The sequence below is a fragment of the Pleurodeles waltl genome, chromosome 7, assembly GCF_031143425.1.
Source record: "Pleurodeles waltl isolate 20211129_DDA chromosome 7, aPleWal1.hap1.20221129, whole genome shotgun sequence".
Taxonomy (NCBI): Eukaryota; Metazoa; Chordata; class Amphibia; order Caudata; family Salamandridae; genus Pleurodeles; species Pleurodeles waltl.
In genome coordinates, this window is record NC_090446.1 from 464,590,446 (window position 1) to 464,610,390 (window position 19,945).

General features: G+C 47.7%; 1 protein-coding gene across 2 annotated transcripts in view; it reads right to left on the bottom strand.

Moving 5' to 3' along the window:
- Nucleotides 1-19,209, bottom strand: part of LOC138304196 (sulfotransferase 1 family member D1-like) — a 133,014-nt gene extending 113,805 nt beyond the window's left edge. Inside the window, exons 1-2 of one of the 2 annotated variants that reach the window (XM_069244050.1) lie at nt 19,142-19,209; nt 11,855-12,021 (exon numbers count right to left, since the gene is read on the bottom strand). In XM_069244050.1, the coding sequence (XP_069100151.1) occupies nt 11,855-12,005 (151 nt within the window). In that variant the 5' untranslated portion in view covers nt 12,006-12,021; nt 19,142-19,209. The other variant, XM_069244051.1, reaches the window with a different exon arrangement.
- Between the last annotated feature and the right edge of the window lie 736 nt (nt 19,210-19,945).

Below are 19,945 nucleotides of genomic sequence, written 5' to 3' on the forward strand. Positions count from 1 at the left end.
CATCAGGAAATGCAAGCTACATCCCAGCTCCTTTTGTGTCACTGTCTAGTGTGAGGTGCAATCAGCCCAACTGTCAAACTGACCCAGACAGGGAATCCACAAACAGGCAGAGTCACAGAAATGGTATAAGCAAGAAAATGCTAACTTTCTAAAAGTGGCATTTTCAAACGCACAATCTTAAAATCAACTTTACTAAAAGATGTTTTTTTAAATTGTGAGCTCAGAGACCCCAAACTCCACATGTCCATCCGCTCCCAAAGTGAATCTACACTTTAATCAGATTTAAAGGTAGCCCCCATGTTAACCTATGAGAGGGACAGGCCTTGCAACAGTGAAAAACGAACTTAGCAATATTTCACTGTCAGGACATATAAAACATATTACTATGGTGGTCATTACAACCCTGGCGGTCAGTGTTAAAGCGGCAGTAAGACCGCCAACAGCCCGGCGGTAAAAAAAATGGAATCACGACCGTGGCGGAAACCACCAACAAAGACAGCCACTTTAACACTCTGACCGCCACGGCGGTACAAACAAACAACGCAGTGGTCACTGCCAACAGACAGGCGGAGGACAATGTACCGCCCACAGTATCACAACCTACCAATCCGCCACCTTTTCCGGGGCGGATTCACCGCAAACAAAAACACGGCAGAAACAGGACTTCGAAGGATAAACGTTCACCTCTGCACACCCCACGAGGAATCAGGACGCCATGGAACCTGAGCTCCAGATCCTGCCAGCCCTTATCTTCTTGCTCCTCTACCAGGAGCACGAATGCCGGCGGCGAAGACCACGGTGAGTACTGCACCTACGACACAGGGGAGGGGGGAGGGAAAAAACAGAGACACACACACACAACACCCCCAGCCCCACCCTCACCCACCACAACACACTCACTAATACAGCATGATACATTACAGTTACACCCCCCAAGACCCGACGGAAGAATACAAAGACAAAAGCAAATTAGTGTAACCATTGTAATATATTAAAATCCAGTACGCAAAAATATATATACACTATAAACAAATATATATACCAAGAATAGTAGTCCAGGTAGTGCTCCATTGAAATCCATGGAACACTGGCCCTACACAGCATGTGCGAGCCCCACACTCAAAACCCGAACATGACGGAGAGAACACTGCAGGGGCATCAGATAGCAATAAAACAGGCACCTCAGGGGGAAGGGAAAGGGGGGGCACCTCAGCCGGTTGAGTGCATGACACCAAATCCACGAGGGGGCCACATGCCCACTGTTCAATCCTAGGGAGTGCAAAGCCACAGTCTCTCAAGTCTCTACAGTGGGTGGGTTGCCCACTATTTCATCCTGGGGAGTGCAAAGCCACAGTCTCTCAAGTCTCTACAGTGGGTGGTTTGCCCACTGCTTTATCCTGGGGAGTGCAAAGCCACAGTCTCTCAAGTATCTACAGTGGGTGGGTTGCCCACTGTTCCATACTGGGGAGTGCAAAGCCACAGTCTCTCAAGTCTCTACAGTGGGTGGCTTGCCCACTGCTCCATCCTTGGGAGTGCAAAGCCACAGTCTCTCAAGTCTCACTAGAGTGTGGTTTGCCCACTGCTTTATCCTGGGGAGTGCAAAGCCACAGTCTCTCAAGTGGATAACAGTCTCCACTGGTTCTGGAGGTGGCATGGTGCCCAGAGTGCTTCATCCTGCCAAGGACAGAGGTAGTGGATGCCTTACCCCACTGGTTCTGGAGGGGGCCTTGTACCCAGAGTGCTTCATCCTGCCAAGGACTGAGGTAGTTGATGTATCTCTCCACTGGTTCTGCAGGGGGCCTTGTGCCCAGAGTTCTTCATCCTGCCAAGGACAGAGGTAGTGGATGTATGTCTCCACTGGTTCGGAAGGGGGCCTTGTGCCCAGAGTGCTTCATCCTGCTCGTGACGGACTCAGTAGCCTCAGTGCCCTTGGCACTCATGGGCCAGCGGTGTTTGTTATGGTGGTGTCCTTGGCAGCGGTGCTTGTGGCGGCAGTGTCCTGTTCAGCGGTGCTTGTGGCGGCAGTGTCCTGTTCAGCGGTGCTTGTAGCGGCGGGGTCCTTGGCAGTGACTCAGCTGCTGGCGGTCCTGTCTGGCCTAGCGGGGCTGGTGCTGGCGGTCCTGTCTGGCCCAGCGGGCTGGTGCTGGCAGTCCTTTATGGCCCAGCGGTGCTGGTGCTGGCGGTCCTTTATGGCCCAGCAGAGCTGGTGCTGGCTGACCTTTATGGCCCAGCGGGGCTGGTGCTGGCGGTCCTTTATGGCCCAGCGGGGCTGGTGCTGGCGGTCTTTTATGGCTCAGCGGGGATGGTGCTGGCGGTCCTGTCTGGCCCAGCAGGGCTGGTGCTGGCGGACCTTTATGGCCCAGCGGGGCTGGTGCTGGTGGTCCTTAATGGCCCAGCGGGGCTGGTGCTGGCGGTGACCTCCTGGGCAGTGGGAATGATGGCGGTGGCCTCCTGGGCAGCGGGGATGATGGCGGTGGCCTCCTGGGCAGCGGGGATGATGGCGGTCTTCTCCGCCGTGCTGTTCTTCCCAGACTTGCTGATTTTCTTGTGGCCCTTCCCCACCTTGGAAGGTGTCGCAGCTGACTGCACACTCCCACCTGTACCCCTGGGAGCGGCTTTGGTGGCTGGAGTCTTCCCCCTCTCCCGCCAGGCACTGGCCAACTTTTGATGCTTCACAGGTGTGGGACTGTCCGTGCTGTGGCTCCGTGCCACACTGGCTGCCCTGCTGCCCGGTGCACTCCGGATTCTGGTGACTACAGGCACCACTGGTCCCGGAGATGTTGTGGCTGAGGTGCTAGGTTGGGACCTGGAGAGTTGGGCCCTAGGAGACTGACGGGGTGGGGGAGGTGAGGGAAAGAGGTCAAGGTTGGACAGGAAAAGTTTCTTGGGAACACTGGGACAGGTAGCTGGAGGGGGTTTGGGAGAGGAGGAATAGGTTGTGGTTGTTGGAGGGGTTCGTTTGGTGACTTTGGGTGAAGGTGCATGCGCTGGAGGCTGTTATGCTGTGGATGGCTGTTGGGTGGGTGTGTGCCTGCATTTGTGTATCTTGGGAGGTGGCGTCACTGAAACACTGGGAGAGGACACAGAGGACGTGTGAATGATAGTGGGGGTGGTGACTGCACGTGAGTGGGGTGTGTTGGGGTGTGTGTTGGTGATGGAAGTAGTGGCTGTAGATGTAGTGCATGCAGGTGTGAGTAAAGATGAGACTGGGAGGGAGGAGGGAGACGAGGAGGAGGGGGACACAGTGGAGGCAGTGGATGTTGGTGTGTCTGCATGTGTGTGATGCTTGCGTGAGTGCCTGTGGGATGTGTGGTGCTTATGTTTGCCGGAGCTTCCCTTGTGTGTTGATGTGTGTGCATGCTGGTCTGAAGGTGTGCTTGGGGTAGGCTGAGGTAGAGGGGATTGGGTCTAGGTGGAGGAAGTTTGAGGGGGGAGGCTAGTGACAGGGACAATAGCTGCCATCAGTGCTGAGGGCAGAGTCTGAAAAGCTCGCTGAAGGGCCACCTGACCAGAATGAATGCCCTCCAGGAATGCATTTGTTTGTTGCAACTGCCTTTCTACACCCTGGATGGCATTCAAAATGGTAGACTGCCCAACAGTGGGGACCTGAGGAGGTCAATGGCCTTCTCACTGAGGGCAGCAGGGGTGACTGGGGCATGGCCTGGGGTTCCTGGGGCGAAGGTGATGCCCACCCTCCTGGGTGAGCGGGCACGGGGCAAAGGCTGAGGGGCTGCTGGGAGGGCGGTGCTGGTAGGAGGGGTGGCGGCTGTACCTGTAGATGCGGGGGGCACAGATGTGGCCGCCACCACGAGGGAGCTCCCATCAGAGGATGAGTCCGTATCACTGGTCTCAGCTCCTGTCCCCGCCGTGGAGCTCCCCTCGCCCTCTGTCCCACTGATGAACTCCGAGTCCGTAGTCTCGCCCCCAGGGCCATGTGGGATGCAGCTTCCTTCTGCTCCGGTGCCACTGCTCCTCCGCCTGATGATGCTAATGCACACAAGAACAGGGATACCACAAAAAGGTGGGGACGACAGGAGAAAGACATGTTGAGTGCATGCATTACCGCTACCGTTGGCGGACACGACAGACACAGAAGCCCCCTGCACTACGCCACGCACTTTGGCTCCACTGCTCAATCCCTGGGACATGGCCTACAAGGCTATGGCCGACATCTGCACAGATGGATGTCCCAGGAGCCTGACTAGGTGTATTTGGCACTGTACACAGATGGGGCGGGGTGCCACAGGGTCTGCCAGAACAAGGGGTCCTAACTAGCACACTCACCCTGGCCTAGGGAAACTCACAGACCACTTTCTCCACCCAGACACCTCCACTGCGCGCACAATCAGCAGAATGTGACTGTACTCACCCCCTTGTGGCTGCTGTGATGCCCTCAAACGCCCATCCTACTCCGGGTACGCCACCGCCAGGATCCTGAACATCAGGGGGGTCATGGTGCGATGGGCACCCCTCCCACGTTGGGAGGCCATCCCCAGCTGGGCCACCGCTGTCTTCTTGCTCCAGCAGCAAATGTCCTCCCATCTCTTACGGCAGTGGGTGCTCCGTCTGTAGTAGACCCCCAGGGTCCGGAGGTTCTTGGCGATGGCACGCCAAATATCCTTTTTCTGGTGGGCGCTGACCTACATGAATTGTACATGGGGAAAAGAAAAGTTATTACCAACTGCACTGTCACAGTCATTGGCCCCCATCCCTACCCTTGCCATGTGGCACATGCACTCACTGTTGTTTCATGCACGCCTAAATCTCCCCCCCATCTTTCATCCACCCCACTCCACACAGGCATAGCCCATACAGCATGCTCCCAGTGTACTTAACTGTTTGTCTGGAGGACCGTAGAGTAGCGTGTACTGGGTGAGGACCCCATCCACGAGTTTCTCCAACTCCTCCGATGTGAAGGCAGGGGCCCTTTCCCCAGACACATGAGCCATCATCGCTTCCAGACTGAGGTCACAGCAGCACTTGCAGTGTAGGTCCTCTCCTGTCGAAGATCAGGTATCGAGTGATTGAACAGATAGAAAATGGTGGTCACGTCCCCTGCGGTGCGTACGGTCACCGCCGGCGTACATCGCCATTGGCTCCTGGGACCCATAGGGTCCAATGGTAACCAATGCGGAATTGCGCTGTGGTCTTTGACCACCTACCGCGACGGTGTACAACGCCAGTGCAGTTACCTCACATCCCATTGTCTCACTTTACAGGTCAAGCAGCCGCCATTTCAGGGGCCCACATGGCTTAATTTTTAACTGCTTCACACATTCCTAGGCCTTGCCTCAACACTCATACAGGCCAAATTTCGGATTATGATTCGTGTTCTGTGTAAGCTGTGGGTACGTACCTCTCAGTTGGTTGACTCTGTGCTCGCTGTAGTCCTTCATAGGCACCGTCCGCTGGGACATGTGAGGAGATGGCGGCATCCTCAGGTGTACAGACCGCTGGTGGACCTGTCGACAATGGAGAGAAGACATGTGATCATCACCTACAGGCTTCATCGTGCCACAATCCTGGAACTGTGTGCCCAGCTGGAGCCAGACCTGATGTCAGCTATCCGCCATCCCACAGGAATTCCCCCTCTAGTGCAGGTGCTGTCAGTACTCCATTTCCTTGCAAGTGGGTCATTTCAAACAACATTGACCATTGCATCAGTGATGTCCCAGCCTATGTTTTCCAACATGTTGTCCAGAGTGTTGTCTGCCCTGCTGAAACACATGCAGAGCTACATCGTTTACCCTCAGGTGGAGGATTTGCCTACAGTGAAAGGTGACTTCAATGCCCTGGGACATATCCCCAACATCATAGGTGCCATCATTCCATGAATGTGCAGATGGTGTGTTTGGCAGACCAGTACATCTCCCATGTTAATGCAAAATTCCCTGGCTAAGTGCATGACGCTTACATCCTGCGGAATAGCAGCATCCCTTATGTGATGGGTCAACTCCAGAGGCACCGTGTGTGGCTATTAGGTGAGCACCTGGAAGCAAGTCAGTGGGAATGGTTGTCTGGGTCTGGGGATATCACAGCAGGTTAGTGTGTGTCTAACAGTTGCCCTCACCATTTGCAGGTGACTCTGGTTACCCCAACCTGTCATGGCTACTGTCCCCCGTGAGGAATCCCAGGACAAGGGCAGAGGAACGCTACAATGAGGCCCATGGGCGAACTAGGAGGATTATAGAGTGGACCTTCGGCCTCCTGAAGGCCAGGTTCCGGTGCCTCCATATGACAGGTGGATCTGTATTCTACTCACCAAAGAAGGTGTGCCAGATCATCGTGGCCTGCTGTATGCTTCACAACTTAGCTTTGTGACGACTGGTGCCTTTTCTGCAGGAGGGTGGTCCAAATGGTGGTGTTGTGGCAGCTGTGGAGCCTGTGGACAGTGAAGATGAGGAAGCAGAAGAAGAGGACATCGACAACAGGAACTCAGTTATCCTGCAATACTTCCATTGACACACAGGTAAGAATACAAACATGCCTACTACATGTACTTTAACACTACTACCTCTCTACTGTCTGTCCTTTTCACCCAGTGTATGGTCACTGAGTTTTCATTTTCCCTTACGATTTCACAGATGTGGGTCCCATTGTGTGACATCTACTTTGTTTCCTCATGGACTAGAGCTGTGTGACATAGGTATGTTGACATTACAATTGTAAGAGCATTTTGTCACTCTAATTGCTAATACACTATTTCGAAGTCACAGAGAGACTCCAGATTGTTTTGTGCTTTAAGGGTGTTTATTTCTGTGCTCAATATTGGAGGGGTTGTGAAATGGTTAGGGGTGATGGTGGAGGAATGTCCATGGCAGAGTCCAGTCTATTAGTCTCACAGGTGCATTGCCCAAATGGGCATAGGAAGTGGAGCTGGGGCAGTTTGAGGATGGACAGGGTGACAAGGTGGGACAAAAGGATGACAATCAGGGTGGTCTCATTTCTTGGCGGGGGTCTTGGCATTGTTCTCTGTCTTTGTCCTGGATCTCAGGGGCCGCTTGCAGGGTGGTTCTCCATCTGCAGGGGGTGGGGTGCTGGTGTTGTGGTCCTGTGGGTGTGCTCCTGTCCACTAGCGCCGGCGGAGGTGGTGGTGGGCAGTTCATCGTCCAGGCTAGTGTCAGGGGCCCCTTGTTGTGCCACAGTGTCCCTCCTGGTGTTGAGGACTTCCTTCAGCACCCCATGATGGTGCCCAGGGTGGAATAGATGTATCTGAGTTCCTCCCTGAAGCCCATATACTGTTCCTCCTGCAGGCGCTGGGTCTCCTGAAACTTGGCCAGTACTGTTGCCATCGTCTCCTTGGAATGGTGGCAAGCTTCCATGATGTTGGTGAGTGCCTCGTGGAGAGTGGGTTCCCTTGGCCTGTCCTCCCCCTGTCGCACAGCAGCCCTCCCAGTTCCCCTGTGTTCCTGGGCCTCTGTCCCCTGGACCGTGTGCCCACTGCCACTGCCCCCAGGTCCCTGTTGTTGTTGGGGTGGTGGGTTAGCCGGGGTTCCCTGTAGTGGTGGACACACTGCTGCTTGACGTGTCATGGGGACAGAGGTATGGGCCCGCTGGGTGGGTGCTGTGCCAGGGGAACCGACTGTCCCGAGGTCCCAGATGGGCCGAGCTGGTCATCCAGTTGGACAGAGCTGCTGTCACCACTGTGGGCCTCTTCTGTTGGTGGTGTGGACATGTGCGGACCCTCCTGTCCGGTGACATTGGGTAGGGGTCCTGCAGGGGTATAAAAGGATGTTTATTACATCTGTATGTGCCATGGTGTGCAATGGGTGGTTGACCGTGTACCCCAGTGCTTGCATTCCTGTGTGGGTCCTTGTGTGATGGTGGTTTAGGGTGGTGTCTGGGTATGTGCAGTGGCCATGCTTTGGTGATGGGTGTCCATTCTTTGTTGTTGCATGCAGGGCTTGGTGCTCGGATGTGTGGTTTGTGATGGTGGGACATTTGTGAGGAGTTGGAGTGATGGGGGTGAGGGTGGGGGTATGTGATAGCATGCAAGTAGGGGGGGATGTAATAGTTAAGATTTGACTTACCAGAGTCCATTCCTCCATCTACTCCTGCTAGGCCCTCAGGATGCAGAATCGCCAAGACTTGCTCCTCCCATGTTGTTAGTTGTGGGAGAGGTGGGGGTCCGCCGCCAGTCCTCTGTACCACAAGGTGGTGTCTGGAGACCACGGAACGCACCTTCCCCCGTAGGTCCTTCCACCTCTTCCTGATGTCATCCCTATTTCTTAGGTGCTGTCCCACTGCGTTGACCCTGTCCACTATTCTGCGCCATAGCTCCATCTTCCTATGGAGGTGTGCTACACCTGTGATCCGAATAGCTGTGGCTCTACCTGTACGATTTCCTCCACCATGACCCTGGTCTCCTCTTCAGAGAACCTGGGGTGTTTTTGCCGTGCCACAGGGTGGTGTGGGTGATGTGTGGGGTGGTGTGTGTAGTGATAAGTGGGGTGATATTTAGTGGTGTGTTGTGTGGGGTGCGTGGAAGTTATGTGGGTGATGGTATTGTGTGCCTGTGGATGCTTGGTAGTTGTTTGTAGTGTCTCTCTCTGGCCTTCTCTTGGTAATTTTGTCATAGGGGTTTGTGGGTGGTGTGGGTGTGTGTTTTATATTGTAATGGGTGTGTGGGAGTGGTGTGTGTATGTGTATCAGGCGTGTGTATTTCAATTTGTCCAATGTGGCTGTGTTTTGTAAGAGTGTGTGTATTTTGAGCGCAGCGGTGTGTACCACCAATGGAATACCGCGGTTGAAAGACAGCCGCTTGGATTCGTGTGTTGTGATAGTGTGGGTGTATTTCTGTTGGTGTGACGGTGGAGGTTTTGTTTTTGCCAGTTTATCACTGACCTTTGGTGTGGCAGACTTGTGTGGGTGTCTGAATTTTGGCAGATTCCGAGCAGTGGGTCATAGTGACCGTGGCGGAATTCTGCGGCCGCGGCGGTGTGTTGGCGGTCTTCTGCACGGCGGTAAACGGCTTTTGCCGCCAATGTTGTACTGAGGGCCTATATGCCCTACCTTAACCATACACGGCACCCTGCCCTTGGGGCTACCTAGGGCCTACCTTAGGGGTGTCTGACATGTAAGAAAAGGGAAGGTTTAGGCCTGGCAAGTGGGTACATTTGCCAAGTCGAATTTAGAGGTAAAACTGCACACAGAGACACCGCTATGGGAGGTCTGAGTCATGATTACAAAGCTACTTATGTGGGTGGCACAACCAGTGCTGCAGGCCCAATAATAGCATTTGATTTACAGTCCCTGGCACCTCTAGTGCACTGTACTAGGGACTTACTAATAAATCATATATGCCAATCATGGATAAGCCAATTACATACACATTTTGTAAAGGAGCACTTGCACTTTAGCACTGGTTAGCAGTGGTAAAGTGCCCAGAGTAACAAAAACAGTAAAATCAGAGTCCAGCACACATCAACAACCTGGGGAACAGAGGCAAAAAGTTAAAGGACACCACGCCAAGGATGAAAAGTCTAACAATCCAGCTTCATATTCTGTATAAGAACTTGACTCAGAGAGGCCCAGTTTTCAAGGTACATATTTCTATGGGCGATGACACTATGAACAAAATTGGAACAAAGCTTGGAGCTTTAACTGCTGAACCTGTGAAGTTTCTGAAAGAATTTGATGAGACAGAAGAATAATGTGACTTTAAATACGTATTAAAATACCTTGTGCATGTGTGGAAAATGAGTTCTGACTTTCACATATTTGATGATCTTCGGTACAATGAGTTCAAGAGATAAGTCTCACTAAATGACCTTCCACTGACGTCATATTCTATGCATGGACACATTAAAAGAGCTTTCTACTTGATCAGATGTGTAAATGTTTTGCATCATGCATATGTAGAGAAAGATTCATGGGAATTTCGTTGGGTAAATATTGACGGTGTGCTAAAACCTACAAAATTTCTAAAGCCACTACCCACTGAACTTACACATACATGTACTTGCAAAACCTGTGCTACAAAAAGGTATCCTTGTTGATATGCTCTACTCAAATAATCAACATTCTGCAAATACACCACGTGCGACTGCTGAAACAAATAAATAAAGTGTACTATGAAAATGTGTCTAAAACAGGAATGATAAAAATTGTAACACATCAGACATTTTTAATAATGTCGTCCCAAAAAATGGCCTGGATTATCAATGTCTATCCAACTTAAATTAATTCTCAAATGAACCAAAAACACATATCAAAAATGAAAATCTCTGGAGGTATATCAAGGGGCCAGGACTATAATTAGTAATATAAAAAGTTAAATGTCTATATAAGCATGACAAACAAGAGCACTGAAAGCAAACTAGAAAGCCACATAAGCATGAAAAACTGGCTACATTTGTTTACAAGAGTGCAGGTATAAATATACTTCATTGCATATATATTTAAAGTAGGATAACTTTACAAAGAACACTTTCAAATAGACACAATCTGGTATACTGCCAAACAGAAGCAGTCAGATAAAGAAAGACCAGTGAAAAGGAATTTACAATAGCATTAGCAGGGGATAAGAAATGATAAAACTGGAATGTCCCTGTGCTCACATCTGGTAGAATCTGATATCACATCAGGCTGTAAACAGAGAGGCAACACTGAACAATAAAGTGAAAACAAAAACACTGGCCTTGAAGGCAACTATCTTGCGTGCGGACGTGCTTGTTGTGAAAGAGTAAAATATAATTACTCAAAGTGCAGTTAGCCAGTGGCTGAAGTAGGCTGACCCACTGCCCTTTGGTGTAAGCTGTAGTGAGAGGATGACACAACAACAGACAAATGGATGAAGAGAGGTGGATGAGAGCCCATTTAACTAAGTATATTATACATACAATTTCAGCAAAATCAAAAGGTTTTGACTAGTGCCAGACCTAAAAAGACTATGCAAAAGGTCTAGGCAAGCGAAGGCTCAGGTTTTCTCCTACAATTTCTGCACTTCAGTGCATGAACTTGAGCTCTCTGGTGATCAAAGTCAAGCATAATTACACAGCCACTATTAGCATCAGAATCATGCAAGCAACCTCTTTAAGTCTAAGGGCTTGATTTAGTGTTTGGTGGGTGGGTTACTTTATCACAAACCTGACAGATATCTTGTCCGTCATATTATGATTTCCATAGGATATTATGGAATCGTAATAAGGTGGATGGGATATCTGTCACCCTAGTCCACCAAACTCTAAATCAGGCCCTAAGACTTTGTAAAGGCCTGAATTCAGATATGCCATATGAGTCCAGACACCTTCATGTCATGAAATGTCTCATGAAAGGAACTGTGGCCAACATCAAATCACACACCAAATTAGGGGCTAAACTGCACCATTGACCAGTGAGCCTGGAATCCTATTTTGGGGAATATAAGCTTGTTGATTGCCATTCCATAAGCAACACCTGAGAAGTAATGAAGGTTCAATAAATGATAGACTGGTGGAACGCCAACATTACACTGTACTGGTCAGACTGAAGTTGAGAAGGAGCTTTACTTAATGATAACTAAAATGTCAGAAATGTGGTATCGTCTAACATATTCACTACTTTCCTCTTAGCAAAAGCCTGTGATTCCCCTTAGAAAAGCAAGCAATCCTGTGACTGTGAGTGAGTTCAAAATATACACAAAACATGCCACAGCTATGTACCTTGAAGATATATATATTGCATAGGTACATGTATGTGGTGTTCGGTATAGAAAATCTAGACTTACATACCTGTTGCTATTTGTTTTTTGATATTTTGTCCTTAATATTCTGTCCCATTAATATTGTGGGTTCACTATACAGGGTGCACACCTTAGCTAATAATGTCTTTGGCTTCACCTCTGGCATTATGAGGACAGCAGAAAGAGCCTTACCAGCCTTGGGGTAGGTCGAGATAAGTAGGTCATCCGGTCGAGCCTGAAAACTCTCCACTTCTTTCCAGTTATCAGCAAAATACTTGAGGAATGGAACACCTTGTATACTCGTCAGCGGGAGCCGAGTGGAGGTTGGCTCCTCTTTCTCCATCTGGGTGTAGAGATGGCTGAAAGAAAACCAAGAAACTGAATAGCATGATGGTTGATCAGATGCATTCAGCCCGCAGTGGTGGATAAAAAGGGTTGCAAAAATGAAAGATCTGGGAATATGATCTAAATGGTTCAATAATGTAACCTGTCTGTAAAGCTCTTTAAGAAATGAAAGTATGAGTTGATTTGTAAAGTTTAACCTATCTGACCAAGATTGTGAAGATTGCAGGAGGCTGGCCATCTATATAGTGTGCAAAACCAGGCACACTGTGCAGAGACTCCTAGCAACCACACAATGGTTTACAGAGGTAAAAACTAGACCACCTAATGCTTTAATTTTTATGGTAGCTTGGTCGAGCAGTTAAGCCAATCTTGAAGAATTGCAAAGCATTTATTATACTCACAGTATCAATAAGCAAGACACACACTCAAAGGAATAACTCGAGACCAATTTACAAAAATACTTCAGATTTTTATAAAATCTTTAGGACCAAGATCATCAGAATTGCACAAGTACTTTTTAAGTTATGATTTTTCAAAGTTTAGCAAAAATAGTATTTTTGTGTGTAATTATGCACCATAGGAATCAATGGGAGAAAGCTTTAAAAATTCAAATACAATCAGGCAATGCCAATGTCTCCTTTTGTTTTTAGGTTGAGGTCGTCAAGAAGTCCTGTGGGCCAGCTGGAAGAGTTCGGGAGATTCCCAGTTTTGGCGGGAGTTGCTGCTGAAAAGTCATTGGAGCTGGTGCAGGACCACTGCGCAGAATCACTTGGAAAAGCAATGCACTGGTGGACTTTAAGGTGAGTCTGGTGGATCCCCATGGATTGTAGAGGTCGTAAGGGGTGGGGCACCATTAAAGCACAGCTAGTACTCCAGTGCAGGGCAGAGCAGATAGATGAGCCAAGAGTGCACAAAGGTACCCTAGGAAGCAAGAGGGAGATCATTTTGATGGCCTCCAGCAGGTCAGCACAGCCACTCTGGTGGGTGGTTCTGGTGGTTTCTAGAGTCCCTTGACCAGGTCTTCCTCTTGGTTCTTTTGGAGTCCGGTGTGGATTTTTCTTCTTGGTATCCGATGTTGAGTGACCAGTACCCAGGCTATTGCACAGTTTAACCACTGGAGGGTGCAGTGCCATCAAACCTGGCACACTTAAGGAGTTTGTCCTCCGGATCTAACAGGTGAAATTTGGTCTGGTTGCAGCATCTGGTTCCTTGGTCAGCAGCCTGTCAGTGAACTGGACTTCACTGGTCTTTGGGTCTTTGTTGCAAAAGAGTGATGCATTCAATCTGGAGGGAGATATTCAGCAGTTTTCAGAAAAATTGAGGTCCTCTGGGGATAGTTGGAGTCTCTCCTATGTCCAAGCAACCCCTTAGTGGTGATTGTCGAGTCCTGGGTGCAGTAAGCAGGGTTTAGCTCTTTTTACTTTGTGCAGCTGGAATGCAGTTCTTGAGCCTTGGGTCTTCTTTGTTGCTGGTCATCTGGTGTCCTAGGAATCTGATATGCAGGTCTAGGTGGTGCCCACCAAATACTGCACTTAGTGGGTGTTTAGGGGAGTACCTACTCATGACCAATGGATCATCTACCCAAGGGTGGCTACACCTACTATGGCACTACTTCCTGTTGGCCGAGGTCACTACCTTGTCCCTGATAGGCTATTTTCTTACTAAGCAAGATGGAGGAAAATGAAATGGAGAGGTCAGCTCACATGCAACACCTTAGGGTTGGTGCAAGATGAGGGTGGCCACTCCTCCTATCCTTTTGCGTTTTCCCACCATTGCTTCTGCCAAAAGTGGAGGTTTGCAATGGGGGCAGCCATCTGCTGCTAGCAGCAGGGCAGGGGGTCGAGTTTCAAGAACGGTAACATCTCTGAAGCTCATAGGCAGGGCTGCGCACACTCCTGGGGGAGGAGGTGTAAATACCTCTGCTCAGGAAGGGCTATGCTGTCTGGATCCAGGGAGCAAAGGTTCTCACCCCAGGGTTCCAGAATCCTGTCTGGTGGTGGCAGACGTGTTGTGACTGGCCAGCAATTATGCCAGGGTTATTAGCTTTTGCAGAGGGCACCTCTAAGGTGGCCACTAGGTACATTTTGCAATAAATCCAATACTGGTATCAGTTTGGATTTATCATTCTGAGTTGTTTGATACCAAAAAACCCAGGGAGCAGAGTGGTCATCATGTAACTGTGAAACTCATACTGATCAGTGTCCAGCACATACATGTAAAATGGCTGCTCTGTTCACTTAGTATGCCTCAGGTTTGGCAGAGACACAGTAGGGGCATATTGCCCACGCACTTAGGCCTACACATGCAGTATAGTGCACCCTGGCTTAGGGCTGGAAGTCCTACCAGAGGGGTGACTTACCTATATTGCATCCACTGTGCAGTGGACAGGGCACACAGGCTGTGTGCCATGTCAGTTTTGCATTTTATGATTGCACGAGGCTTTGGATAAGAAATGTGGCCCAGGGAACCTGGTTAGCGGGGGCCCCGGGCACTAACTTTGAAACCATATCAAATACCAGGCAAAAAGTGGGGGCTAACCTTGTCAAAAGAGACACTTTCTCACAAATATCATTATGGATATTTCAAATTATAAGGAGAGAGTTGTGTGATGTTCTCAGGTTTGCCAGAGGATTAGGTAGCAAATTTGTTGACTATGCACAACTTTGGGCCTCATTACGAGGCTGGCGGTCATGAGACTGCCAGCCTTGCCGTGGCGGTCCTTCCATCACGGACCCGGCGGTAAGGACCGACACATCACGAGTTGTGGGGCTTGCCAGACGCCAACCCTCCACAACTCCGCCAGGCTCTCCGGTGCAGTCACACGCAGTGGCCGGCAGGGAGCACCTCCAACCTGGCAGCAGGCCTCAGCCTGGTGGCCGGATTACAAGGCTGCAAACCACCAGGCTTGCTGTGCCAGTGAACCCCGCCACGAAACCCTGGCAGTCCCACACCCGGCGACAGGAATCTCCATTCCCGTCACCAGCACACACATGCACACATGTCCCCAGACATGCACACATCCTCCTAGCCGTCCACACACTCACAAACACCCTGCACTCCTTCATGCACACATGCATTCACATACATTCCCCTCAGCATATGTATACATCCACACAGACACCCACACTCACTCGCAAACATGCACACAGACACCCCCACTCACTCGCATTCATCCACACAGACACCCCCATACATGCACACATACACACAAACACACATTCACATTCACTCTCATACATGCTCACATTCACCCCCCCTCCGCAGACACGTGTACACATACACAGGCACCCCCCCCCCTTTTGGATGCCCACTTACCTTCTCCGTCAAGGAGGACATCCGGAAAGGTATAGGCCCTGGTGGTCTTGCATCACCAGCAGCACTATGCCAGCAGGACTCTGCCACCTCATATTACGGCTTGTATTACGGCAGGCAGAGTCCTGCTGCCGTGCGGAAGTCCTCCAAGGACCCCTACTATGGGGGGCAACAGACCGCCAGCACTGGTGATCTGTTGCCTGCAGAGGCTTCAGCGGTACTAGAAAAGGACCGCTGAAGTTGTAATGAGGCCCTTTGTCTGTGGGTGACATTTTCCACTAAGAAAAAGTTTTACGGTGGGAAATTTCATGCTAAACTTAATTTTTTTCTAGGTTTGTTTCCTGAAAAAAAGCTTACCATTAGCAGTATTTTTAAATCACAAAGTGAAGATTCTGAACATTAAAGATGTTTCCAGAAAATACTTCCCAAACTCAGCAACAGCTTAGATGGATGGAGATGGACAAGATTGCAGTGCAGAGTCGTATAATGAAATGGCATATATTTTAAAATATTTATTAGTACTGAAGTACTCTCTGGATAATTTCAAAGTTATACCTCAATACACTATGAACATTTCTAAATATATATACATCACAAAAAAATATTTTCCCTACCTCTACACAGTTTGCTAAAGTGTCCAATATTTTCCTAGATATGGCCAAAAAGGTACTAAGCTACATTTCACTGTAAAACACACAACACAAACAAAGTGCGGTCTATACAATATGGCTGCCTTTTACTTTTGTGAAGGCTTTCATTAACCCATATATTCTGTTTCATCATTAGCATGTATCATGTATACTGCAAATGTACAGCAGTATACCATACCATAATATATCACTAAGATGTTGTCCCTTATAACTTTAAAACTACTCAATCAATGTAGACGAAATACCTAAAACAACCCTTTCCACACCATAATCAATATTACCGCCAAATTTCTGAGAAATTCATTCAGCCTTTTTGCCACCACATCAGTGCAAAAAGTCTATGGAAGATGCATTAGGGGAAAAATGTGTTGGGATATCCCTTTTTTCTTTGCAACCCCACAACTAATCACCACAAGACATTGTCAGCCAATGTAGAAAAAGGAATTGACAATTAGTCAAACCGTGGCTAAGTTATTACCAATAAAAAATCAGAGGAATTTCTAACTCTGGGACTTTTAACTATAACTACAGAGTGACTGCCGCTTTGCTGTAATGTATATATTAAAACACTTTCTATAACACTTTTTCCCCATTCTACTTCAATGGGAATTAAACCACATTTAGCTAGCTTTTGGTCCAGAAAACGTGCTTTTTATGATTTGGTGTAAATACCTTTAGTATGTTTGGTGATATTAGAGTTTAAAAAATATAGATATCTAGGGACGCGGATCTTCCAAGGATCCAACTCTCCCTGTGTTGATATCTGATTGGATGCCAGCACTTCAACCAGGAAGTGTTAGCAGCCATTTTGGGACTTGGGTTCAGCCGGATTAACGGATAGCACTGAAATTTGCTTTAAGTTAAAAAAAAACATAGAAACTCAGTGGAAAAAAACAAAGGTCACAGGGACATTATAGTTAGGAAATAGAATTTTTAAAAACATAGAAATTTACTTAAAAAAAAAGGTTACTGGGACGTTATAGTTAGGATCTGAGTTTACTGGCACATAATCCTTGAAAATTTACCAGTTAAATAACTATAACTTGTGCCCTAAGGTAACTATAACTCGCGCCCTGGTCAACTGGAGGATTTCTAAGGTTTTGTCCAAGTAAATTCAGAACCTAACTATAACACCCATGCCCTGTAACCTTTGTTTTTTTAATTGAATTTATATATATACATATATATATATATATATATATATATATATATATATATATATATATATAGTCACTGAAACAAAACAAAGCTTAAGGTAATGTCATAGTTAGGCGAAATGTTCAGTAACTGCGTAATGTTTTAAATTGTAGTTACAAATCATAGCAATTGACCAGTTATAGTTATCTCATGTAACTGTGGGCCAGATCCATTTGTGAATCACAAATTGTGAGTCGCAAACCAAATGTACAACAGTTTTAAGTACACTGCTTGCGGGTCCCAATGGGGTCACAAATGACCTACACTATCAATATTCATGAGGTGGGTCGCAATTTGCGACCTCGTTGGGAATGGCCGCACTCACAGGGATGATGGCCTGCTGGGGAAAAATATTTGGAAGGGGTCACTTGGGGACCCTTCCCAATTTGCAAAAGGGTTAACACCAATTTGAAATTGGTAATAACTGTGATTTTCTTGTGACAGCATTCACGGTCGGAAAACGATCATACTTAACATTAAGATTTGCTATTAGGAAGGGATGCCCTGAACCCTTCCTAATACCAAATTCCAAAACCCAAATTGTGATTCGATAACAAGTTAGCAAATCGCAAGTTGTACTTTGTACATCCCAAAAAACATTTTTCTAGGCGCAAATGGGTCGATTCTGGGAATCGGCCTGTTTGTGACTAGAAAAATGCTTTGTACATGTGACCCTATATCTTGTGCCCTAAGGTAACTATAAATCACGCACCTGCAATGCACGGTTTTCTCATCAATAATTTAATTGCAAACATTGCACTGATATTATTAAAGATAGCATAGAAGATGTCATGAGTGACATAATATGTGGAGTAATAACAGTGCATGGCGAGGGTGTGAGAAATAATTATCTTAAGGCATGAGTTATAGTTACTTTAAATAACTTTAACTCATGAATTTCCATAGTTTTTAGAGTTTAAAATGTTCTTTCAGTGAATTTCTAGGTGTTTTTTAGCATAAAGTAATATTTTAAATCCATACGTATAGCCAACCTCAGCCCTGCAAGGCCTTTGAACGTGCGCAGTGGGGGATGACCGCGGGGTCTGTGGCCAAGCCTCAGATGCAGCTAACCCCATGCTCTGCATGACTGCATAGCGGGGGTGGGGCTGGCCAAAGGGCCTCCCATCCCCCCACCCAAAACCCCATAAATAATGCAGATCTATCATATTTCTCCCAAAAATTACTAATAATTCTAAGCAAATTATTTTAATTATTATTATTGATTACTTAAAATATTTAATAAAAATGTATTAAACTACCTGTCTGTGGCTCTTTCTTTTTACCTAGTTTTCATATTACATTTTTGGGGTGAAAAATTTGAAAATAAGCAGTTAGCGATGTAATCTTTTCTTTAAGAAAAAAACATATGTCTCTGAGTTTATCTTTTAACATTATCCACCTAAAAAAAATGCAATCATAAAAATAATCACAAAAAGGCCTTGTATTTTACGTAAAACATCTTCAGGCCCTTAAAAAGGCTACATACCATGCGTGTGAAGCTAGAAAGAGCCCACTTGTAAAGTGTTATGAGGTCCTAGGATAGTAGATGCTCTCTGTTGTGAAACTGGGTGCATTAAGAGAATAGAATGTGACGTTTAATGTGCAACCTGCCTGGAAAGTGCTGTGAGGTGAGGTGTGCAGGGCGGTGATGGCTGACGTTATATTCTCGCTGTCCGACTTCATCAAAAACAATACAGCGAGGGATGGTCTTGATATTTGGTATATTTGATGCTAATCCCAAAGCTTTCGACGACTCCGCCGATGATCACTAGAATCACTAATGGCCGTCAAGTAACACCGGGTATGATTCAGAAGATTGTAAAAGCAAACGCCCCCTCCCTCCCACCAAAAAACATCGGTTGTAACGTCCGCCAGATTCAAGGCATACCCACTCGGTTCTTAGTTGGTTTTAAGGTGACCTGTCCACTGAACACCCCGCCACCATCAGAGGAGTGTTCCTCAGTCTGGAACGCACCTTAGGGCCTGAGAAGCCTCGTCTTCCCTCTTCTGTGAGGATTCGGATGTCCTTTATTCCTGATTTCCGAAGTGCTGCCCAGGAAGCATATAACAGAAGCGGGACGGTGCCTGAACACTCACTTATGAGCCTCGTCCACTGGGTGTGCCCAGGGGAGCCTCGCAGGTCGGCAGCGTGCCACGACGTAAGTGGATTGGCTTCTTAGGTTTCATATGGGACAAAGAGAGATTTGACAGCTGATCACGGTGGGAAAACAGCCCAAATCCTTCTTCACAGCTGTGGAGTTGGAACACAAGTCTGTCCTTTGCTGAGAAACTCTGTGCAATGACTCTAGTTTATCAGGCACTAGGGACCTCTTATCAGTACTCTACATGCCTTTCAGAGACCAAAAACTAATTTGAACCACCAAGTAACCCTGTTAGGGGTACACACTATGATGGGTGCATACATAATGACTCTGCCAGTCATAAGGGACCAAGGACCACTTATAAGCAGTGCTTTAAATGGGCCTGTACTGTCTGGTACTTAGTACCAGCACTTGTACCTTCATGTCTCAAGAAAAATGTAATACTTTTAATTTAAGAGTACCGGCACTTCTCAGAAACAAGCAAGTACTCCAGTACAGAGTACCTGCACTTCTAATTTTCCATTTCAAGTACTGCTCATGAGAGGGCTTAATTTGAGCCAGTAGTTGCCAATGGGGGTACCAACTCTTATTTTTCCACATCATTTGTTTACTGAGCTCAGGAGAGGGAGATTGGAAAGACAGAAGAGGAGAAATAAAGCAAACCCACACAAAAGAGA